The sequence below is a fragment of the Ochotona curzoniae genome, unplaced genomic scaffold, assembly GCF_017591425.1.
Source record: "Ochotona curzoniae isolate NIBS_2020 unplaced genomic scaffold, NIBS_Ocur_1.0 contig_2754, whole genome shotgun sequence".
Lineage (NCBI taxonomy): Eukaryota > Metazoa > Chordata > Mammalia > Lagomorpha > Ochotonidae > Ochotona > Ochotona curzoniae.
The window spans coordinates 30,125,001-30,150,283 of record NW_024465582.1 but is presented as its reverse complement, the minus strand read 5'-3'; the positions used below and the strand labels follow the sequence as shown (position 1 = coordinate 30,150,283).

The window sequence follows — 25,283 nt, the reverse complement described above, 5'->3', positions numbered from 1 at the left end:
TTTAGGGGCACAGACCTGTCCAGAAGGATGCTCCTGAAAGTGAGTAGTCTGAAGAAAAGGCACATTGCTTATTGGGGTACGTGAGAGAGGAGCTGCCTGGGCACCGCCCATCAACTGCTATTATCTAGTAATTCTTCACCAAAACAAAATTTCAATCATCCAAACATAATCTAAATATTGAAACCAAATTCCTGCTCCCAAGGTTATGTATCAATATACAAAAGACAATAAGAATGATTTTACAAGGAGAGCAGTGTCAGCAGCTAAACCCTGAATGGGCAATATCTTCCCAGCAAGAAGTGTATGTCCTTTCTGACGCAAACAAGAAGAAAGACAGTTTACCAAGCACTTATTTAGAACAACCATTATGTCTGTGCTGGCACCCTCACTAGGTATGTCTTCTACAGTCAACTACCATTTCTCTCGTATCTGAAAGCTCAGCCAATTCACATCCAGGGGCCATCCTTGCTCTCTGCTGGACCTTGTAAGTGTATCCTTGGATGATGAAAAACTCAATTCAAGTAGGTCCTTTTCTCTATTTTTTTTTTTTTTTTTGCTTTTAAGATTGATTTATTTTACTTGAAAGTCACATTACAGAAAGTCAGAGAAAGAGGGAGAGACACAGAGATCTTCCATCTGCTGGAACTGGCTGCAATGACCAGAGCTAGGCTGGTCAAAGCTGGTGGTGGTGGCGGAGGAGCAAGAGCTTCGTCCAGATCCCTCAAAAGGGTGCAGGGGCCCAAGGACTTGGGTCATCCTTTGCTGCTTTCCCAGGCCACAGGCAGGGAACTAGACGGGGAGTGGAGCAGCTGGGACAAGAGCCAGTGCCCATATGGGACGCTGGTGCCGATACACAGAGGATTAGCCTGTTATACCACCATGCCGGCCCCCTGAACCAGGTGTGTTTTAGCTTGAGGACATGAGGGGAAGGGAGCCAGCACCTGCAGTTGCTAGAAGGAACAGAAACTTTGTAAAGTCAAAATGGTCTCATCTGTACATGGCAAGTTCAACGCCACCATGAAGCACCTGAGAAAGCTGCTCCTCCAGCACTGACTTACCGACTTCAGTAGCACACGTGACCAGCCACCTCACCATCTCCCGCCGACGCCAATTTAAGGTTGACAGCGTCATTCGCATAACCTAAAAAGGCAAGACAACAAAATGTTTTAGAAGATTCCTCGAGTCATTGGAAAGAGAAAACAATGCATTTCAAGGTAGACACTACTCAGCATAACACGACTACGTGCGGGATGAAGAGCATCACACAGAGCCATCATCTACATGGGAGCCTGGATTTGTCCATGGCTCCCGTGGCTGGCCTTCCTTGTGGGGCCCTGACCAGCCATGGCCTCCAGTCTCCTTTCCCATTCACAGAATCAGAGCTGTACTAGCACACTCAGCTCAGCCTTGGCCTTCACCTCTTCAGCTTTAACATTCCCCAAGGTGATTTCTGATACTCTGAGAATTATCCTAACTAGGGACTCTCAGCAAGCAAAGGAATATTTTACAATTACTGTTTCAGGCATTCCTTCAGTCTGGCTGCTCTTTCCTGTTGACTCTCTAGGCATCCTTTGCTCTATCAATTCTCGGCCTTCTGGCTAAACTCAAGTGTAAATATCCCCTAATCTATGTAAAGAAATCATTGTCAGTTTCATTAGTAAGCTGATCTGCCAACTTTCTGAAAACTATTTATTTATTTTAATTTAGTTGGAGACAGAGAGAACTGGATCATCCATCTATTGGTTCATTCTCCAAAACACCTGCAATAGTCAGGGCTGGGCCAGACTGAAGCCTGGAGCTGGAACTTTCACCCAGGTTTTCCACGTGCATGGCAGGGACTTAAGTACAAATCTTCTGCAGCTTCCCCGACAGGGCTTGAGCAACAACCTGCATCTCCAGTGGAGGAGAAGCTGGGCTTCAAACCAGGCCCTCCAAAATGGCATGTAGGTAGGCCAAGCTGCTCCTGCACTGAGAAATTCCAAGACAGAGTAATCCATGCCTTTTGACTTCCTTTATTCTTCAGCACTCAGAACACCAAGCAGCTTGCTAAAGCCTTTAGAAGGGCTCTGTAGCACTGCCCTTTTTAGGATCTAGAGATAAAGAAGCTAAGGGTGAGCGCTCACTGATTTACCAGTCACCAAGAACTCTGGGCGAACAGAAAACCCACATTAGTGGTTGTATTTGCATCTACCTTTCAGATGAAGCAAATGGTAACAATAAAAGCAAGTTATTTTTTTTAAAGGAACTTCTAAGCTGTCGGTTATAGCTAAAATCGATTTCCTTGACCTTCTGCCTGTACAGTATTCTATGCCAAGGTGGCATGCCTGTTTTCCTATGATCCAAATCTTTCAAATGTATTGATCATTGTTACAGAGAATCTGCTGCTATAAAAAATCAGATTAATCATTTAATCTGGGCATACTATTCCTTACACTTCGGTAATTAGGATATACTGATTACTTTCATTTTTTAATGGAGAAAATGAAAAGCATTCTGTAAGAACAATAGAAAACAAATCTTGGTTTGCAGTTTATATATTAACTTGTTTAAATCATCACTGGTACTACAGCCGGCCAGATGGGAAACCGTACCCAGGCCTCATCCCTTTCCTTCCCTTCCCTAATCTTTCCGGGTAACAATGAAAAGGAGCTAGAACAGACAGACATCAGTAGAAACTCACATTTCTTGTAAAAATTTAATGCTATTAATTCATGCTAGCTTTTTCTCTTACTAACAATAATCGGTCTCCATTCATTCCAAGGAAAAACAGGCATACAGAGGCCTGCACAGGTTTGGTCTTTATTTAAAAAATTATTATTTCTTACACACACACACACACACACACACACACACACAGAGCTTTTAAACCTGCTGCCCCTGTGTCTCCATCAGCAGGATGGCTCAGCCCAGAGCTCTGCTTCACAGAACTGCCTGCCTCCTGAAGTAAACAGACCTGTGCTTCGGCATCGTTTCTCTGCACTCAGAAACTCAAGCAAACAAACAGATCCTGAAGGGATGCCCAGGAAAAACCACCAGTCATGTACCTGCAGACCCAGCTCCAGAGACACTTTCAAAAGAGTGATGTCTGGCAAACTGTCCATGAGAGTTGCTATTTTAAATGCATCCTGGGCAAGCTTGAAGATGTGTGATGAGGAGTGAATGTTTTTCTGGATGGATTCTAATACTGTTTCCAGCCTCCGAACATCGCCTGTAATGGACAAGGGAAAACCAAACCAAACCAAATCAAATGAATGCAAAGCAAAGCAAACAAACTACAACCCCGCACACACACACACACACACACACACACACACACACACGTACACACAAGAAAAATCATAAAGCACAAGTTAATTTACCTGACGTGTTCACAGATGGCACAGATGTTACAACTCAATGTCCCAATGTTACTGTAATGTCTATGAATCTGACCTTCACAAAAGAGTCACCAAGATATACCCCTACTAACTAAAATTACAAATAAACCAGAACCAACGTAAGACAGTAAACATCTCTCCTAGTTCTCAATGATATGTTTTGGGGATTAGTTAAGGAACAACAACAACAACAACAAAAAAAAAAACCCTCAACTTTTCATCTGCACTGAATCTCAATTACTGCTGTTTTCTTGGTGTGGTAACTAACCTGAACTCTGCTCAATCGCATATTGAAGTAGGGAAATTTCATTCCGACTCATAAGCTAACATGCAAAGCAAAGGATCCCTTATAACCCATCTGACAGTAACACTGCTACCAAGAATCTGGTAGGAAACACGCTTCCTGGGGGAAAAGCACAGAAACCAAGGAAACAACTCTGCGGCCGGAGGACGACGCAGTACCTTTGGCTGCAGTGAGCATGGTGGATGCCAGCTCACACTGCTGGGACTCAATGTGGCTTAGGGTGAACCAACGAGGGTATCGGTTGGGAACAACTGATGCAATGTGGTGTGGGCGGGTGAGGTCTCCCGTTGGAGCAGTAGATTCCAATACTAGTAACCTAGAAAGAGAGGACAGGAAGAGCCTCGAGTTACTGCTTCTCCATTGCTTTTTGAACACAAGGCCTGTCAGGAGGAGTGGCAGACACTGGAAGAAACTGTTCGGTCCTGGTTCAGCAAGAGCTGGTACAGCAGCATGCTGCCTGGATGCTAAAGGTATTTTGTGAGCTGCTCATTCTCCAAACCTAAAGGAAATGAATGTGCTATCTCTGAAGACCTCTGAAATAAAAGCCTTGGTGTATACCTATTAGCTTTGGATCTTATCTCCATTGAAAAAAAACACACCTGAGAAATATGTAACACAGTTTACAATAGTCAGGAATCAGAGGGTAGCTAAAATAAAAGCTTAACTTACTAAGACACAAAGTAAAATCAGAAGTAAGGCAAAAATTATCTCCCTTTCACACAACTGTACTTTCTGCAGATATAGTTCTTTATGACTTCAGAAATTTGAAGTTAGAACATGCTCTATCCATTGTATCAATATGTTCTATCCATCGTATCATAGAAGACGAACACAACTGATTCAAGTGTCTGTCCCTTGAGAGTTTTGCATAAATTCAGTGACTTCTGGCATCAAACTCAGGTTAAAATAAATGGACAAGAAATTATTCTCTATAATAAAGCACACATTTTGCTTTGTCAGTGCCATTTACTTATTCTTTTTAAAAAGAAATAACTGGGTCTGCCACAATGGTTCAATTGACCAATCCTCCCCCTTTAATATGGGCACCAGTTCATGTCCTGGCTGCTCCACACTTCCCATCCAGCTGCCTGCTTGTGGCCTGGGAAAGCAGAGGAGGATGGTTTAAATCCTTAGGACCCTGCTCCTGCACAGGAGATCCAGAGGAGGCTTCTGGCTCTGGATCGGCACAGCTCAAGCCAATGCGGCCAAATGGGGAGTGGACCAGTGGAAGATCTTTTTCTCTGTTTCTCTTTTTCTCTGTAGATCTGCCTTTCCAATAAGAATAAATCTTTAAGAAAGAAATAACTTTTTAATTTCAGAAGCAAATTCAACCAACAAAACAGAAGAGCCAGTTTTCATCAGTCCCTCAAATGTCAGCAACTGTGAGGACTGGGTGAAAGCCACAGGGGCCTGTAAGCCAGTCCAGGTCTCCCACATGGGCGGGGGCAAACAAGAGTGCACAGAGGGATCTTCCCCACTACTGCATGCCTCAACTGTCTGCCACAGCCAGCACTGGGCCAGGCCCGAGCACGAAGCCTGAACCCCACCTGGGTCTCCCACAGGGGTAGACAGGACTCACCTACTTGAGTCCTCACCTGCTGCCTCCTAGGGTTAGACTCCCAAGATGATGGTTTGGAAGTACAGTGGCCATTAATAGAACCAGGTACTTCAATATGGGATGAGGGAATCCTGAGTAGTGGTTTAAGATGCTGTGCAAATGTTCAACCCATTCTTCCTAAAAGGTTACAAACCTTCAACTCCTTGAAAATTCACCCTGAACAAATGTGTGGTTAAAAAAAAATAACTTGGTAAATAACTTTAAAATAAAAATGGGGGCCAGCACTGTGGTGGCACCATGATTTAAGCTACAGCCTGAGGTGTCAGCATCCTACATGGGTAACAGATTTGATCTCGACTGCTCTGCTTCCCCATCCAGTTCCCTGCTAATGTGCCTGGGAAAGCAGTAAAGGATGGCTTGAGTCTTCAGGCTTCTGCACCCATGTGGGAGACCTGAGGGAGACTTCCAGGCTTCTGGCTTTGGCCTGTCTAAGCCCTAGCTGTTGCAGCCATTTGGGGAATGAACCAGCAGATGGATGACTCTCTCCCTCAAAGAAACAAATATAAAATTATAGAAACTAATGTGAAAATAGAGATGAGAGGTACATAACTACATTCTGTTGTTAATGAACAAAGATTTGTGAGGCCTGGAAACAGAGCCGAGACAGGCAGATCCTGGGGACCCTGCTGTGCCCCTTCAACTTGAGATGGACATTCTGTCTCCTCTCAGCTTCTGGTCACAGATACACTGATGCAGCAGCTGCCCTCACTTCTTTCAGTAGGTCAACAACATGTCTTATTTAACACAATTTCAAAAAACCAGTTCCCCTCTCAAAATAATCACTCAGGAATGCTTCAACTGTTGTTTTCTGGTTGAACTTGGCCTGAAATTGTACTCTGTCCCAGATAACATCTTCAAGAAAAAGTAAGAAGCATGACAAGGCAGTGTGTGACAGCAGTTAAAGATATAATTCTCCCCTTGTTGTAAATAAAAAGCAAAGCAAATAATCAGAGACCCCCAAACCTCACAACAATCCAGGAAGCATTAGTGAGTACTTCAGCTTTTCTTTAGCCTGCAAGAAACATGAATGGATTCAAAAGCCAGTGGTCCATTTTTCCCAGCGGGGACTGTAGGCTGCCTCTGCCCGCTGGGCTGCAAATACGTACCGCATTGCTCTCAGTGCAATTGTGTATGCCAATTCAGCATCATGAGGTAGGAGAGAGGTGAAGAGATACTTGGCAAATGTGTGCATTGGAACGCTCTCCCGATGGATTATTTCGCCTAGACCACTATATGGACCGGCTGTGGGAAGAGAGCATACACATTTTGATATTCCTAAGGAGTGAGCTAACATTCCTGTGTATTTAAAAATACAGGCTAATTTGCTAAGAGTTCAATCTCAAAGACATACCAGAAAAATTTCCAGTAGGATACAGAATCCTGACAATCTCCTAATTGTCCCACAGCTAAAATGAGCACTACAGAACTAAGGCACAGGACATGTTCACAATACAAACATTTCAGAGAAATGGACCCTAGGGAGCATACAACCTTTGCAGAATGTGACACAGTCCCATCTGCGTGACAGCTGAGCTGCAGGTGCACAGGTGATGCTTGGGACTCCTGAACCAGAGCAGCCCACAGGGCTTACACAGGCCAGGGTGGAGTGCTAGGCAGGCTTCTGAACTGCACCTCCCAACATGAGGAGCTTGTACTGAGAGGCAGGAATAGATATGATTTCCCAGAAAGTGGGACTCAAAAGAAATTAAGAAATAAAATGAATATAAAACAGTTAGCTGTTTGTTTGATGCCCTACACAGGCAAAAGAAAGAAAATAAAAAGTAGGGCCCAGCGCGGTGGCGCAAGTGGTTAAGGTCCTCGCCTTGCACGCCCAGGATCCCATATGGGCGCCGGTTCTAATCCCGGCAGCTCCGCTTCCCTTCCAGCTCCCTGCCTGTGGCCCGGGAAAGCAGCAGAGGACAGCCCAAAGCTTTGGGACCCTGCACCCGCGTGGGAGACCCGGAAGAGGCTCCTGGCTTCGGATCGGCATAGTATCGGCCCGTTGCGGCTCACTTGGGGAGTGAATCATCGGACGGAAGATCTTCCTCTCTGTCTCTCCTCTCTGTATATCTGCCTTTCCAATGAGAAAATAATAAAAAATAAATCTTTAAAAAAAAAAAAGTAACTGGAGGTCTACTACTCAGAGCTCCAGAAGGCCAATTTCAAGAACAAAATTACATAAAAACTGTCAAAATTCACTTCTTAGCACATTCTGACAGACATGGTAGCACAGCCACCCTCCCCTGTGTGCTCCTTGATGGCTGCTCTGAGAAGGACAATGCAGACATTTAAAATACACTGTGAAAGGAAACCACAGTGGTTAGTTCAACAACTTCACACACAGATACTCTGAGGTTTAGTGATGATAAAATGTTTCATAAATTAGTTTCCATGTCACCTTGGGGTGACACCTGTTTCCTGATTTCTAGAATTATGAACCATGACACTACTGCTTGGAGGATATAACACACTTATTTTCCATGAGAAATATCACTCTGGCACAGTTCAGAATGCAAGAAATGCAGTTCGGAAAAAAAAAAAAGTTGGGTCCAGTGATGACTCAATGACTGAATTTTCCCCTTGGGAATGCCAGGATCCCATATGGGATCCAGTTCATGTCCTGGCTATTCCACTTCCCGACCAGCTTCCTGCTGTGGCTTGGGAAAACAACAGAGGATGGCCCAAAATCTTGGGACCCTGATCCTGCATGGAAGACCGAGAAGCTTCTGGCTCCTGGCTTCAGATTGGCTCAGCTCTGGCCATTGAGGCCACTTAGGAAGTGGACCAGTGGGTGTAAGATCTTTCTCTCTCCCTTTCCTTTTCTCTATATCTCTGATCTGTCTTTCCAATAAAAATAAATAAATCTTAAACTGAATTGTGTATCTGATAGGATACCCAATACATTCTAGATCATCTTAATTTTGATTTTTCCATTAGTGTTCTAAATTGTTATTTAAGTTCTTTGAAAGTCATACACACAACTTGTTTTTTTCCCCTAGACAAACTCAAATTCATTTTAAATTTCTAATTTTACCAAATCCATTCATCTTTTTCTTTTTAATATAATTTGACAATTTTTTATATTCCATAAAGCTTTATGTGTTTTTCTATGCAAACAAGCAATAACTGTACAGAGTCATGGGGAACACTGCAACATTTCAAGACATTTATACAGCATGCAATGATTGAAACCTGGTCATTAGCATTTCTGTCTCCTTATCATTTCTTTACGTGAGGACCTCAGTCACCTCTCTAGTTCTCCATGAACTACAGTCGCACCACTGTGCTGAGAAATACACTTCTGTTCATGATCTAAGCTCCATCTATTGACCCTCCCCAAATCCTTCCAACCTTTAAGACACTTTAACATGGTTTACTGATCTAACAGTCTTCAAAACTTGTAAAAATATTATATTGCAACTTTAGTTTCTAGAACAGGACTACTTTGTTTTTAAGTTGCCAAATGGATTAAATGTGTATGTTCCTCCCAACTAAGTCCTAAGCCCCAGTGTGATTGTCACTGGACATGGGACCTTATGACAGTGATGAAAATGCAATGAGGAGTGCAGGGTTTGGCCTCCAGCACTGTCTGAGCCGTGAGAGGACACAGTGGCAGTTGGGGAAGGCCTGTCCCAGAGGGTATACTCGGGCAGGCGTTTGTACCTCGAGACTGCCTCACTTCCAGAACTGTGACAAGAAAACCTGCGTTCCATCAGCCACTATGGTAACCAGTTTAGAGCAAACAGAGTACCTCTACTATTCCTTCCCTCTCCATGTTTCAATCACCAATTGGCTTTTTGTACTATTTAGCAAAATCTAGGCTGCCTAGTCAACACTTTGTTATGAATATCTCCCCCAAGAAGCATTATAGTTAGGTATTATAGAAACATTTGTGGATTAATAATTACTGCAAACACTGAATCCAAATGCAATGAATAATGAACAACTGACATTTAGCACTTAATCTCTCCAATGATTAACATTCAAAAATCAGGATTATTGTTTCCCCTTTTGATATTATTGGGGCTTTCACAAATTGGTCCCTGAAATGTAGAGAACAGTGACAGCACATGGAGACATTTGAGACCCAGCGTACTCAGTTATGAAGCTCCTTTATTTCAGAGTTTCCAGAAATGGTTCACTGGCCTCCATTCAGACTGCTTCCTGTCCTGCACCGCCCCCCATCCCACCAGTGACTTTGCTGGGCTGGGAAAGCAGAGCCCAACTGATGTCTGGTGAGCGGGATGACTTAACCAGAGACTAAGTTTAAAAATATTTGTGAATAATAAACCTGGAGTGTTATTTTATAAAACAAAACATGCATCAGACAATACTAACTAAGAAAATCACACATCTTCTTTTTGAACTTGGGTATGATGGAAATCAAGTCAGTGAGAAGAGCCAACAACAGACAACATTTACAAAGCTGTGGCTAAGTATACTGTTTATATTGAAAGGAATTGTATTGAAAGAAACTGAAAGAAAATAATTAAATAATTGGGGCCATTTTTGAAAGTCACCAAGGAGGGATTTAGAAGAAATTCCACATCAGATTTTTTTTTTAACCAAAATTATGCATGCTGTTCAGGTTTAACTGAAGAACATTTTTCCCATAAAATACATGCCTGAAGTAAATAAATTTATATAACAGATTTGAAGAAAATATATTCATATATTTCTCCAAATGCTACCTACTCCAGATCCCCTCTTGAGTGCAAGATGAAAACACCAGTTTACTAATCAGAGAGAATTCCGTAACAACACTCAAGTACTTAAGAGCTATAAGCACTTTTATCAGTTGGACACCACTGAAATTTGCACCAAAGATTAGACTTCACCCTTTTAAGGGTGAAAAAAAAAAAACTCTGAGAATCAGTGCCTGTCGAAGCTTGTTAAGCCCTTATGAAAAAGAAGAAAATCAGATTTTGCCTTCAAGATTCTGTGAGACATTTTCTTCACTGAATCTATGCCTAATGAAGCCTCTGAAGCAGAGCTATGGAAATTGATCCCTTCAGTTCTCAGTCCTTCAGTATGCATATGGCATGCTCAAAAATCAGATATCGCTTAACAGTCGGAAATTCTGAAATCCTGACAAATTTCTACTTCTTATTTAATTGATCAAACAGGGACACAGCTACTGGTAAAAGTTCACTACGCAACAAGATCACAATGATCTCAGAATGACAACTGAAAGAAAAAGGTCCTTGTCAAAGCCTGTGGCATTCAATTGGACTGATTTCTAACAGGCTATCTTACAGGACCACCTAGCTCACATGCTACAAATCCAAACAGCCGAACACACGAACACACGAACGAACACACGTTCAAGTATCTACAAACATCAGCAACGCTACTTTTTAGACAGATGTCTAAATGTGCTCGATGTTCTGTTATTGTATCAGTCAGGTTAACCGCCATATTAAATGCATTCAGAGTACTCCTAACACGAGAAAGATTACCATCCTAAAGCAAATTGGCTAAGTAAGTAGAAAACTTCTTTATCAACCTACCTTCTAATAGGAAGACTGCTTGCTTGCGAAAGATTTTCACTAGCGTTTCATCCAATTCAATTTCCTGAAGCTTAGAAATGAGCTGGCCCTCATTCCGACAAACTTTCTCTTGTGTATACAGCCCATCGGGCATGACGCGCTGCTGCCCGAGTCCTATCAGGGCTACCTCCACAGCCAGCGTCAAATAGGATTCCCCTTCTTCTAAGAATTTGTGTGCAGGTACATTCTGGTATTCCAAAGACTTGCACTGTCCCATATTTTCTGTAAAATACCACAAAGAAATTAGAATTCAGAAACTACTTTTGAATGTATTTTGATAGGAGCAAATATGTAGTCTATCTAATACAAGTAAATGAATATTAACTCTGACAAAGCCAGAAGTGCAATTTTTTAAAAATGCTCATCAGTGGGGTAGTGTCATGGGTGAAATCACCACTTGACAAATGGCTGCCATCCCATAATGGAGCAGTGTTTGCATCCTGAATATACCTTTCTACTCTAGATTCCTGTTATATGCTTGGGAGGGCAATGGAGGATGGCTTGAGAAGTTGGTCCCATTACCCACATGGTAGAGCAGCATGGAGTTTCTGGCTCCTGGTTTCAGTCTGGCCCAAATCTGGCTCTTGTGTCCATCTGAGGAGTGAGCCAATGGATGGAAAATATACCTCTAGCTCTCCTACTTTCAAATAATTAAATAATACATCTTAAAAAAGCCATCAGTGATTAATGCATATGTTTGGGGGAAACAGAATCCACTGAACAAAAGTCACCAAAGACAACTACTAATACCAGAGGACATAGTATAAAAAATACTGAAAAGTGGAAAAGGCACCAGTAAAGTAACAGTAAAATTACATGATGCTTCCTTTTATGGCTGGCATTTTTAAAAGGTTCCCATACTTTTATTATCTTGTTGAACTTCATAATAAGAACAGTAAAGAACACAACACATATAAACCAATTTCAAGTCCTCTCCAGTTACCCAAGAGTCATAAGCTACATTCTTACATCTGCAGTAAGCTGCTCCAATACAAACTTTAACAAACTTCAACAAACTTCACCCATCAAACTTCTCAAATCCATACTTGGCCCTCTTGATAAGAATGCAAGTCATCCCTAATTCATGGAGGCATTCACCACATGGGAATAAGAACGGGTGAAATAATTAGCTGCCTGAGTTCACCATGTCACAGGAGCAACAAGGGGGCAATCCTTGGGAAGTCTTCTGAGGAATAACTCTTTATTCTCAAGGAGCTTAAGGGAAATCTCAAGCTACTGTTTTAAAGGAATGTGTGATACACAACAGTTATAAATTGTATTTAATACTTCCATTAGAGAAATTTTTAAAAAATGTAAGGATGCATACCCTTAAGTTTCTATCTTTGTACTGGAAAATAATTGCAAACACAGAAAAATTCTTTGACACAGAATTATGGTTAAAAGAAAATAAATATAAGGGCATTTCAAAAATGTCATGGGAAATAAAATTAAAATATTTTGGCACAATAAGATTCCAAAATCCATGTATATAAAAATGTTTTAATAAAGGTCACCCTGTCTTTTGCAACAAAACAGATGCAACTTAGTGATAGAAACCAGTCTCAAACAGGTATCAGTTACTTTCCAATATATGTGATAGGATTCAAAAAATACACAGGAGGAAAATGGACCTTTTGTGATATAATTATGAATTCTGGTTCTTCTTTTTACTCCTGTGGAAATATGAACTTCCTACATTCTAATTGCTTGATTTTTATGGCTAGTGGTGAATCCACAGAGTGCATTAAGATTATGTCTTTGCAAAAAGTGATGAAAAGTAGAGAAGGGAGGGAGGAAGGGGGAATTTGTCGTGGGGCAGGAGGAGGTATGGTTATCTTCTTAGAACTTATCTATGAAATGCATGAAATCTGTCCTTATATTAATAAAAATAGTAGAAGAAAGCTCTTAAGCAAAAAAAACTCATTATAAAAAGTAAGATGGATTTCAAAATTTGTATACTTAAATAAACTTATCTTTTAATTCCCTTTTCATAGATTTTTGGAAGTACCCTCATATTTTCAATACTTGCCACATGCTGCCAACTCTCAAGAGTTTCCCTTGTTTGAGGAGGCTCGCCTGAAAAGCACGAAAAGGCTCGTTTCCCTGCTCTTCCACTAACTATAGGTACTGTTAACTACATGGATTCATAAAATATACTGTGAGAAAACAACGAGCAATGCCATTGAGGCTTTTCAAAAACAAAAAGCACATAAGACAAATATTAATGTGCTTACCTGTAAAATCTGAGAACCCTGAGAAGTTTTCATCATCAATGTGGCAGGCTTCCATAAGGCTACTGAAAAGAGTACCCACAGGGTCCAGTGGATGTCCGACCCAGCCTTCCAGATTGGTTATTGAGGTTATGCTTTTATGGGGTAACTCTGAGTAAGAAAAGAAATTGAGAGATGAGTAGTAGAAAGCAAATGAATAGAGAAGTAGGGAGAAGTGAGGCTTTACCACTTAAGAGTAACATTCTGCCAAACTAGTATTTAATTCAGTTGGACATCACCCTTTAATCAAGAAACAAACCAAAAGGTTTCATAATAATCAACTTCTAAGTAACACCAATTCTAAAGCTCACCTATACATTAACCTACCCTGTCCTAAATATTCCCAGAACAGGCCCCAGACATTTTTTTTTAATTCATGTTTCCAGGATAGTGAGTTAACCCTACTAGTTAACACAGTTAAATTATGCTGTGAAATGAATTCCAAATTTTAAGAGAAGCATCAGAATGTCTTAAGAAACTCCCTAGAATTATCCATTGGGTTACTGTGCAACTGTTATTATGATGATTCCCCTAGGAGTAAGCATGCCCTGGGCCATTCAAATTGAGGACTTGAGGACAACAATGGCTTAGGTTAGACCTGCCTGGACTCCACACGACTACTGCTCCATTCCAACCTATCACCCTAGGAAGTTCTTCCTTACTGTGGATCTACACACTCTTTTAGAGATAACCTCTGCTACAAAGGTAAACATAGAATTTGTATAGAACAGCATTTCTATTTTCTTCATAGGATGCTAGCACTCACAGACTAAATTATACAGAGCTAAGAGCCACAAGGGTCTTAAGATATATTTCAAGGTTGTAAATAATGTATTTTACACCTAAGTGTTTACTCAAGTAATAAATAAAAGTGGCTCTTTCAAACTATAGCAACATCTGTAAACAACATGCAAGGGAAAAAAGGCTCATAAATGGTTAAACAAGCATCCCATGAATCTAAATTTCATTCAGAAGTCTTTTAGCTTGGAACTTTCAAGTAGCAGTACATAAAAGTGAAAAGCAGTGTGGCACAACACTAAAATTCATTGAAATCTGGTACTAAGTCCTTGGAAAGTCTTCTCTTTGATTTTTGTCACTGTCTTCTGTATGTAGAACCAGTATTAAAAAAGCAACATGAATAATACTTTCCTCTTGGAAAAATCAAATATGTATGTTTTGGGGGGGGGAATCATGTATATAGCTCAGAAGTGTTATATTTCTAGAAATACTTCCATTGTCAAGTGATGGAAACTGAAGAAATTAGAAAAATAAATTAAGAAATACTTCTCATTGAATTAAGAAGCTAACAAATTACACCCAAACAGTACTGAAAATGTCAAAACAAAAGGGCACTTCAAAAAAGTTCATGGAAAACGGAATTTAAAGATTAAATTTATCTTGGTGTCTACAAATTTTGCAGTCTCCACAGTGTTTTTTTTCTAATATGCATATGCATTTATTTCAAAAAAATTTTGTACCAAATAATTTTATCTTTAAATCTATTTCCCATGAACTTTATGAAGCATCCCCATACTGAATTTTCTAACACTGACCTACAACAAGTAACTGCTATGGCACTTTGGGCTTCTGACAGCCATCAGAATTTAGCTAATCTCTAAACATGGACAAGTAATAACAGTAAAAAAAAAAATAGGGAAATATTTACGAATAGATACATAACCCAAGGAAGACTTCAGAACAGGTTGCAACAGGCTCTCACTGCTTGCAGGATAAAACAAAGGTGAGTCTAAGAAGGCTCTACACCTAGGTGACAGCATGCTCTCAAAGTTTAACTTTCACATTCTAACACATCTAAATCAACAGTAGTAGTCTTTGCATTTCTTAGTCCAACATTTTTATTAGACAAAATTCTAAAGATCAACTTTCTTTAGTGAAATTAATCATCTTCTTAAAGAAGAAACTGAGCTTCACCATGAGCTGGTTCTCCTTTTGTTTTATACAAGGTGCTTCACGTGTATTAAGCCTGACCACTGCCCTTGACTCTTCAGAAACAAACACCTTTGGTTACAGAACGCGTATGTGTTTAAGGCAAGAAAGATCAGAAAAAGTTCTAGAGGGCCTTGAGATGTATTTTATATAGAGAGAACTGGCCAAGATTTTACGATGAAGGTTTATTACATTTCCATTACATCTAAACCTCCTCTTTTCTTAGCAATTAGATTTTTCCCACTGCATAAATAATTGCTAGTTAATATTAGAAATATTTCCAATGAAAAGGACGCTAAAAAATTACAATATGCATTTCTCCAATCTGCACACTATTTCAATAGCTTTCAATAATTTTAGCTTTACTCCAGGTGCATGTATAGCCACTGAAGGACTAAAACCAGCAACTGCAACTGATCTCCTCTATTTTAAAAACAGAATTACAAAGCAAAAAATAAATTTTGGTTTCAAGCACCAAAGACACATAAAAAATAAACTTTACACCTATAAAAGCAACCATGTGTGGCTTCATCAGAAAAAAAAACCACCACACATGTACACACAAAACCTTCAATTTCCTATCCGATCAGGACCTACCCTTTGTGATCACTACACTCATTCAAAGTTTAAAAGAATAATAATTTGAGAAAGTTGCAGTTCTGTCAACTGACAGCTCATCAAATATCATTTGTAAAACCTAAAAAAAAATGCAAGAGTTCTGTGCTAGTTGCATTCAACAAATAAACATGATTTATTTATTGAAAACAGTATTAGTATCAGTTAAACTGTCCTAGAGTACTTAAATAATATGCTAGATTTTAAGGGCTTTACTAGTTTAACTAATCTTTTTAACAATTCTGGCAAATAGATCTTCTACTGCATATCATTTGAAATACAAGGGATATAACTCTGACAGATTCAATCAATGCCTTAGGTCACCCAGCTGCGACCTGTTGCTGCGGTGCAAGCATTAAAAAAAGAAAGAAAGTAAGTCTACTTCCATGGTCCTTACTGCTGCAATTAAAATAAACTTTCACTAAATAAAGTATCTGGCTAGGCTGTATTTAGGTAATTTAGCCACATTAAGTAGTTATTCAAACAGAAAAAAAAAATCCTTCTGCAAAAATTGTCCTAAGAGATTTTTGCAAAAATTTTTTCTTGCAACATTCAGCCAAGAAAATCTGCTTAAAAGTTCTTACAAAATCAGCTGAGCAAGCTATCGCTACAGCTTTCGTTTCAAAAGCCACCCAGAACGCCACAAAAACTAGTGATGTCATCCCGAAGAATTCCATTCCAGTGGAAACAAACTCCTTCATAGTCACCTTTTTTTTGAGTTCGGAACATTTCCAACTGTTTCTGCTGCTGTCGTCTTAGCGTGTTAACAATAGCTATTGCTAGTCTCAATGCTTCTCTGGGGTACCCATGAGAACGTAACGCATCCACTCTGGCACAGGCTGTAGGAACGTGTTCTAAAACAGAAAGTCAAGGGGGTAAAGTTGCCACTGTCAGATATTTCTATAAAAACAGGATTTAACAGTAACATGTTTCTCCCAACATACCATTAAAAAGACACAAGAAACCATTTCTGAACTTGGATTTGAATGAAAAATTCAGCTCCTATTGCCAAGCATTCATCCACCTCCACTTGAATGAATCCCTCAATGCTCTACCTCCCACTCCAATAATGCTATAGAAACTAAACAAAGAAGCAAGTCATGGAAATGTCTTTCCGGTTTGGCCACTTACCATGCCAGAGGGGCCACCCGCGGGAGTCAAAGAGGGAGTTTTCAGTGTCGTCATGGTAACAGTAGTTGGTGTATAGGTCACTGCCGATAATGTGCTGCAAATGGCTATCCTGCCAGTGGAGATCGCATGCCTCAATGGCTCGGGTGAACACTGTCCGATGTGGCCTGTTCGATGAATCTGTTTTTTCCACAATTCAGAAAGCCGTGTCAGCTATTATTCACATGTGAATAAATCAGTCATACCGTTCTGTGGCCAGATGTTCATGAACACACCCACACACATTGCCCTGCAACCCCTATGTAGCAGGGTGAATGGTGAATATTCTCCCATCCTAAGTACTAGGAGGCAAGTCAGCCCAAAGAGCCACCATTCATTCACTTGTTTTAACAAACACAAACATTCTGCAGCCATTTAAAGCTGAGGTTAAACGCATCCTGCAAAAAGAACCATCAAGTCTAGTTTCCATGCCAGATACACTCAAAGGAGGCACTAGGCACAAAAATAACATGAGAACTCACTACTCCCCACGTCGGAGGTGCTGTGGTGGGCTGCCCTGCCGGGGTCAACAGCTCTCACAGACACTATGAGAACTCACTGCTCCCCACGTCGGAGGTGCTGTGGCGGGCTGCCCCAATGGGATCAACTGCTCTCACAAACACTATGCAAGAGATGTGACACCAGCCATGGAACCTTCCAGAAGATGCAGTCAGCCTTTTAAAGATATGCATAAGGACTGTGCTTTTGGTTATATTTTTTAACTATATTGTGCGGTTTTGCACAATTAAAACTTGTGCTTCTTGGGATATAAAGATTAAATGTCACTTTATATCCCAGAGGGCATAAATGCATATTATTTAACATTTCACAAAGCCACACAACATAGCTACAAAACAAACCAACGCACTTACCTTGCCCCCCTACAGGCTGTCTCCTGATTCCTGAGCAGGTTCCATGGCTGGTGTGATGTCCCCAGCATAGTGTGTGCCAGGGCATCACAACAGAGCGGAAGCATACACTCCGAAGAGGACTCAAGTCTCAGCACCTGACAGAGAAAAGAGATGTTTGGGGAATAATAAAGAGCATTCTCACCCTAAGAGTAATGCGGCTCCACGTCTGCCAGGACTCCCAGTGGCACAAGCCTTTGTAAGCCTAAACTGAAAGCTGGGGTCATCAATTATTTCCATTTACATGTACTTAACTTAGCTCAAGAAATTCCTCACTGTTCTGAAACTTAACTAAATGGAAGCCAAATCTGGAGCTTCCTGAGTTGTTAACATTCCATGGCCCTGTCACTGGACTTCTTTGTGGCTGAGCAGAGACACAAAGAAAAACACAACAACCCAAGAATAACTGAGAGAAGAGTTTGGGAAATTCCTCTAGTCCACCCCGCCCCCATGCTGCTGGTAGAACTGAACAGCAAGTTCAGCGACTGACCAAGGTCCAACAATCTGTCAGGGTCAGAGAAAAACACAGATATCCTTTCTATAAAAGCAGCCAACTCAGCTGTTGTGCAAGGCTTCCGACATGTCCTTACAGGGAGACATTACCTCAGCTTGGGCCCAGGCCAACTTAGATATCTCTGTTTGAGTGGCAGATACTTCAAATGCATGAATGACAGGTCATTTGAAAGGCCTAAATAACGATACACTTGCTATGGCCCTTGCCTAGGTTCCATGCTAGCGGTAGACGGAAGTATACACTGCAAATGGAAAAGGAAGGCCCCAAGGTTCAGGTCACTTAACAGCCTCCTAGGACTTTCTGCTAAACAAGTTTAACACACCCCTTCCCAGCAAGAAACTGATTCCACGACTGCCCATAGTTACTCCATCAAATGTTCCATAGTCCTTATTGTACTTATTGTAGCAATGTCATTTCATTCATTTTGTTTATACAAATTGTAATAAGAAAATTTTTAAATTTTAAGTTAATTTGATGTTACTTGTGTATTAAAACAGTAAGTTAGCCTTCCACCATGCTGCCCTGTTTTATTCTCTGTGATCTCAATAATCAAAGCAAGCTGTTAATATAATTCCATTAAAATGATAATAAATCCAAACATTTGATATTGCATATAGCATAGAGAAATGTGGAATACATGAACCAGGCTTTCAACAGTGCCTCACTCTGAGACCAAAACAAAATTTCTTGTGAAATAAAATGATGCATAAGTAAGCAATGTAGGCTGTAAGATCTGTAGTAGCATTGGCAACAGAGTGGTCATGGATCATGTACACAGACAACAAAAATTAGATATCAAAACCATGGTTGATTTTTATCTTGGATGTCCGTAGTTTTCCATTTCTACCATAAGATTCAAAGAAGAAATAAGAGATATTTCAAAAAATTTATGGAAAAATGCACTAAAAGGGAAAGGGGGACTTTCTGACACCAGCACCCAAAGCAGTATGGGGGCTCCAGTTCATGTTCCTGCTGTTCCACTTCTAACCCAGCTCCGTGCTAACGTGCTGAGGAGAGCAGTGGAAGACTGCAAAAGTGTTTAGGCCTCTGCCACTCATGTGGGAAGTCAACATGAAGCTCCTGGCTCCTAGGTTTAGCTGGCCCTACTTTGGCTATTGTAGTCATTTGAGGAAGGAACCAGTGAATGGAGGACATCTGTATGTCTCTCCCTCTGTAACTGCCTTTCAAATAAACAAGTTCTTCTTCTAAAAAATTAAAAGTTTATCTTAGTACAAAATATAAGTCCATGCATAGTTTTTCTGATAGTACACATATTCCATGAACTTTCTGAAGACCCACTCAGAGCCTATATCTTTAATGAAGCTTTGTAAAAAAAAATATATATATATATATATATTATATTTAGGCACAGCAGCAGTAATATAATTTCATATATATATATATGAAATTTTGGCCCTAACACAGTAACCTAGTGGCTAAAGTCCTTCCCTCGCATGCACCAGGATCCCAAACAGACACCGGTTTGTATCCCACTGGCCCTGCTTCCCATCCAGCTCTTTGCCTGTGGCCTGGGAAAACAGTCAAGGATGGCCCAAAGCCTTGGGACCCTGTGCCTGCATGAGAGACCTAGAAGAAGTTGTTGGCTCTTGAGTTCGGATCGTCTCAGTTCCAGTTGTTGCAGTCACTTGGGGAGTGAACCATCAGATGAAGATCTTCCTCTCTGTCTTTCCTCCTCTCTGTATATGGATGTGCAAACATGTCCATGATGTGTACATAGCATGCACATACTCAGACAAGGTGCCAAGAAGTGGGTTCTGCTGCTCACTGCAACAGGCCCAGTCCTAGTGAGCCTGTTCCGTGCTCTGGGGGAGGCCCTGCAGTAGGGGCCGCAGACTTTTTCCTTGGGGGATATCTGAGAGCTCCTCAAGAAAGGGGAAGGGGGCTGCTGTCTCCTGCAGGCACCCAGTGCCTCTAGACACAGCAGCTGTAATATTCCCTAGGACACTAGGTCATGCCTTCCCACTGTTGAGGCCAAATGGTAGTTGAAATGAGCTATTCACTCCGGAGGCTAGATTGCTTCTTTCTGGCTTTCTACAGCTAATAGTACAACCTCCTATGTGGCCAACATACAGAGACGAGAGCCTTTGATTCTGAATCTGTCTGATACAATCCCTGTCGTCCTTCTATCACAACTTTAAATTCCAAATTTCCACAAAAAGAAAAAAAAGCACAAAATCATATAAAAAGAAGTGGTATGAATTAACAAGCTTAATATTAATTTGTAAGAGTTAGCTGGCTAAGAATGTGGTCCTGAAGAGCAGAAAATGCTGTGCTAGCTAAAGAGGAAAATGAGATTAAAGGAAGAATTTTTAAGAGTGGTAAAAACCTGAACTGAATAAATGGATCCAATGAAGAGTTAGAAACCAGATGGGAGCTAGAGACAAGTTCTTCTGGAAATGTCTAGGAACATTTTTTGGTTGTCCCAAACAATTAGGGAGTACTGTCAGGTTGTAATAGACGGACACAGGTGTACTGGACAATGCTTCACAATGAAGAATTTACACATCTAAATGCACCCCAGCATCATCCCATTTCCCTGATCCAGTTGTAGAATGTTTCTTTGCTATCTTTTAGAACAAAATAAATTTGTACTAATTATACAGCAGTTCAAATATATTAACCAACAGAGAAAAACACACACAGCTCCCCAAGCCTCTCAGTGTTTTGTTTTATAATGTAATATGTCAGCAACTCTACTATACAGCTTCTGGAATTTAAAACAGAAAATTCAAATCTAATCATAAATATAAATATGTTCTAAATTTAATTCATGTGTATTCTGAGAATTGTGTACAAAGGTTTTAGGGGAAAAAAACGAAAACATCTACATATTCACAAAAAGTATATTAGAAGTACTTGAGTCCTGGTGAGTCCCTAAGGAGACAGAGGAATTTTCTCATGAAACTGCCAGTGAATATGATGAACATACATTCACAATCACGCAGACACTGAGCAAGCAGATCATGCAGGGAACTCACCTTGGCTGGCATTTGCCCCCTGAGGCAGAGCATTGGTTAAAACAGGTAAATCACTGCCATGATTTCCATCTTCCCAGGGACAGACATCGACACTGTTCCATTTTTTCAGCTGTTTTAGCCAACTTGCCTTTTGCTCTAACTTGCAGTGGGGGTTTAAAACGATGCACATCCACAGAGCACCTAAGTACGAGAGAGAGGTGAGGGGATGTAATCTTCAAAAAGTTATTAAAATATCAAAGCTTACAATTAAAGATAGCATTTAAAATAATACTGAGATGGACCTAAGTCTGCTGTTTTTTAAGACTCGATTCTCCTTAAGGTAAGACACAAACCTCATGCGATGTTTAATAAAGGGGAACAATAGATTCCAAGTTCGAAACAAAGGCTGAAATACTGCTCTACATAAATACGAAAACTAATTCTCAAATGCTAACGACAACCAACTTGTTACCTACAAGCTGTTTTAGACTACAAAGTCAGACTATACAGTCATATGGTCCAGTTTACAAACATCCTATACATGGATGCTACAACACACCACGCCAAATGATCTGGCACAAACATTAAATACGTTTTCTAGGATTACCCTTTTACAGTAAAAAGCATGCAATCAAAAGGCATATAATGAATACAAATAAACAATCTCCCAGTCTCACAAGTTTCAAACGTTTATCATATTTTACTACTAGTATACATTATCCATACCAATGGAATGTGAGAACTTTGAATAAAAATGTCAATAAAACTTTTAAAAAGAAAATTCACTGAAAGTTAATTCTCCAAATTATTTCCTAAAAACCAATCTTTCTATAAACAAAATCACCAAATGTATGCTTTTGCATTAACAAAACCACTATGCATTAATCAATAAACTCAGACATGGGCATACTTAGATGGAGGCATAATTCATAATAAAATAATTAAATGTTGGTAATTTGGGGGCTGTGTGGCACAGCCAAGTTAAACTATTATATTAGGGTGCCAGTTCAAGTCCCAGCTACCGTGCCTTCAATCCTGTTTTCTGCTAATGTGTCTGGGAAGGCAGAAGATGGCCCAGGCACCCGGTCCTGGTTACCCAGGCAGGAAGCCAGGATGGAGTTCATGGCTCTTGTTTAGAGAATAAGCCAGCGGATGTTTCTCTATCCAGTCTGCCTTTCAAATCAGTAGACTGATTTTTGAAAAACTTTATAAATTTATTATTCCTCTCTTCATTGTTCAGAGAAGTTAGTTAATTCAAGTAAATATCTTACAAAGTTTAAGGCTTTACTTTATTGATTTCAAAATAAGACAGATAATAGGACTTTAAAAGCATCTGAAAGCATTTCTCCTTTGAAAAGTTAGTGTGTGTTTTAATTGGGTATGTTGACCAATGAATTAAGCTATAAATGATTTCTGTTTATTTATCCAAAAGAGATGTTTTGCATGCTTCCATGCTTAAAACGGTAAGCTTCTGCAACTCAAGCACCTGATATATTAAATATCACATAACTTCAACCACCAGCAAATAAAAATGTTGGGGATGGCATTATGGCACTGCTGTATTGGGGATGCGTGCAATCGCATACTGGAGAGCTCATGTAAATAAAACATTTAAGAATAAAGATGATAATGTCCACAACCTATCTAAGCTACACATATTTCTAATCTGCATTTCTGTCATTCTAAATGCTAATTAAAAACAAAACAAAATCAGTCAGGCCGGAGTTAATCCCACCATATCTCTCCCATGCATTATGACTAGCAACTCTGGACAAAATACAAAGCGCAGTAATAACCTGAGGATTCTGAGAAGTAGGCACCAGCAAGCAAACCAGGGAACGGAAGGGAGCTTGAAGAAGTCACCGCACATGGAAGCAATTACTTTTTTTTCCCCTGCTGCTTCTGGTTTAGGATTAATCTCATTCAAGAAACTTAGACAGCCATGTACCATAAAGGAGAGCGACCTGACTCAGGAGCTCTGGGAAATCCAGGCACCAGAGAGGAGCCTCCCTGGAGCTTGTGGACATGCTCACTCTGTGGCTGTGTCATCGAAGGCAGGTCAGTCTAGCCTGAAAATTAACTGACACTGGAACTATCACTCAAAGATGGTGACTGTGTGCTTTAAAAAAACTTTCTATTTTAATTTCTGAAGCATTTTAGTAGAAACTAGATTCTTACAATTCTATCTTCAAAATGTCCAGGGTTCTAAAGCTTTTAGGTTTGCAAATGAACAGGGAAATATGACCAATTCTCAAAGGTGAGAAGAAAAAAAAACATCAACAGATGCCAAGTAAGTGTTAGAATCATCAAACAGTCAGAGATTTTACGGTGAGTACAGTAACTATGTACTGTAAGGTCAAGGTTATCACCACTGGGAGGAATAGAAAAGACAGTCCCCGGCAGTGGATCACAACAAATAAAAATTAAATAGAAATTCTGGAACTTCAAGAACAGATAGAGAAAATTAGGAAATATCTGAATACCAATAAAACTTGACAGCTGTAAAACACTCTGTCCCAATATTAGAAAAATATCACCACCATTTTTTAAAAATGCACAAACTGCACTGACGATATGATATTTGGGAAATTTTCATATATCTTAAAATTAATTTACAAGTCAAAATCAAGAGGGAAAATCAGAAAATATTTGGACTAACTGAAAATCAAATATATCAAAACTTGTATAGAGCTAACGAAGAATTTACAGCACTAAGTTCCACTATTAAATACAGGTTTCAAATCAATAATCTAAGTGTCCCCCTGAGAAAATGAAAAAAAAAAAAAAAGAACAAGAAACCAAGAGCCAAAACAGAAGGGAAAAATTTACTGAGTAGTAATATTAAAAAATATATAAGGAGGGAAAAAAAGAAACCTGCCTTATTAAGGATTTTAAATGGAAAACTCAGATTTTTAGTAGATATACACATATTCGACTCCCCATGTTTTCTAGAAAAGTCTACTTAGTACCTTCCAGTAAACAGAAGAGAGAATGGTCTCAACTTACTTTATGAGTCCAGAATTACGCTGATCCTAAGACCAACTATGGACCAATAGGCTTCATTAATACAAAAGTAAAATATCTCTACAAAGTATTAGCAAATCTTGGAAATATATAAAAGAACAGTAACTACAGCCATGTAGGCCCAGGAACAGAAGGCTGATACAATAATCTAAAATCAGTCAGGTGCAGGGCGTGGGGCACAGGTTTGGCCTAGCTGTTGGGTTGTCCACATGCCATGCTCATTTGGATTCAATTCCCACCTCCACTCCTGATGCAGATCCTGGGAGGATCCTGTCATCCACGTGGGAGATCCAGATTGAATTTCCAAGTCCTAGCTTTGGCTCCCCAGTCCATGGTAAGTGAGAAGTGAAATTGTTGTGGGGAGATCTCCCTTCCTTTCTGTCCTCTCCATCTCTCAAATAAAGTTTTTTTTAGTTAATGTAATTTGCCACATTAGATTAAGGTAGAAATGCCATATAGCTATCTCAGCAGATTCAGAAATTCAAATATCTGCATCATAAAGCTGTAAGCAAACTGAAGTGAGCTGAACTTGACAAAGAATACCTGCAATAAACTCTCCATTTAAAGTCTGGCCAATCAAACAGAGCAAGAAAAGGTTGGAAGGGCTAAACTACAAAGACCTCCATTCACAGACATCTAATCTACAAAAAAGCTCCTAGAACCAGCAAGTAAGTTTATCAAGGTCACACAATAAAAGTTCAAGGCAAACACAGTAACAAAAAATCACTCACAACAAACATCCCCTCAGACAGTTAAGTGTGCTAAATACAAACAGCTAGACATAAAAAGCTATTCCTCTCCTACCAAAAAAAAAAGCCACTATTAGCACCAATACAATAGCAGAGCAATTTTAAAGAACAAATTTGGAGGACAAAGGTAGATACAGTATTCAAAGTATGATACATAAGGGATAAAAGCAGACTTTATCAGGGCCGGGACCATGGTGTCGGTTAAGCTAATGTATGACAAAATGTATGTACATTTATGCCAGAACCAAATGGCATAAATATAA

The 25,283-nt window shown here is 40.0% G+C and overlaps 1 protein-coding gene across 1 annotated transcript in view; it reads right to left on the bottom strand.

Moving 5' to 3' along the window:
- ZSWIM6 (zinc finger SWIM-type containing 6) overlaps positions 1 to 25,283 on the bottom strand; it is a 159,513-nt gene that overhangs the window by 3,269 nt on the left and 130,961 nt on the right. Inside the window, exons 6-14 of the mRNA XM_040977586.1 lie at positions 21,269 to 21,448; positions 16,812 to 16,988; positions 16,388 to 16,534; positions 13,083 to 13,229; positions 10,810 to 11,070; positions 6,406 to 6,541; positions 3,840 to 3,997; positions 3,045 to 3,208; positions 1,059 to 1,140 (exon numbers count right to left, since the gene is read on the bottom strand). Of these exons, the coding sequence (XP_040833520.1) occupies positions 1,059 to 1,140; positions 3,045 to 3,208; positions 3,840 to 3,997; positions 6,406 to 6,541; positions 10,810 to 11,070; positions 13,083 to 13,229; positions 16,388 to 16,534; positions 16,812 to 16,988; positions 21,269 to 21,448 (1,452 nt within the window). The remainder of the gene's footprint in view (positions 1 to 1,058; positions 1,141 to 3,044; positions 3,209 to 3,839; positions 3,998 to 6,405; positions 6,542 to 10,809; positions 11,071 to 13,082; positions 13,230 to 16,387; positions 16,535 to 16,811; positions 16,989 to 21,268; positions 21,449 to 25,283) is intronic.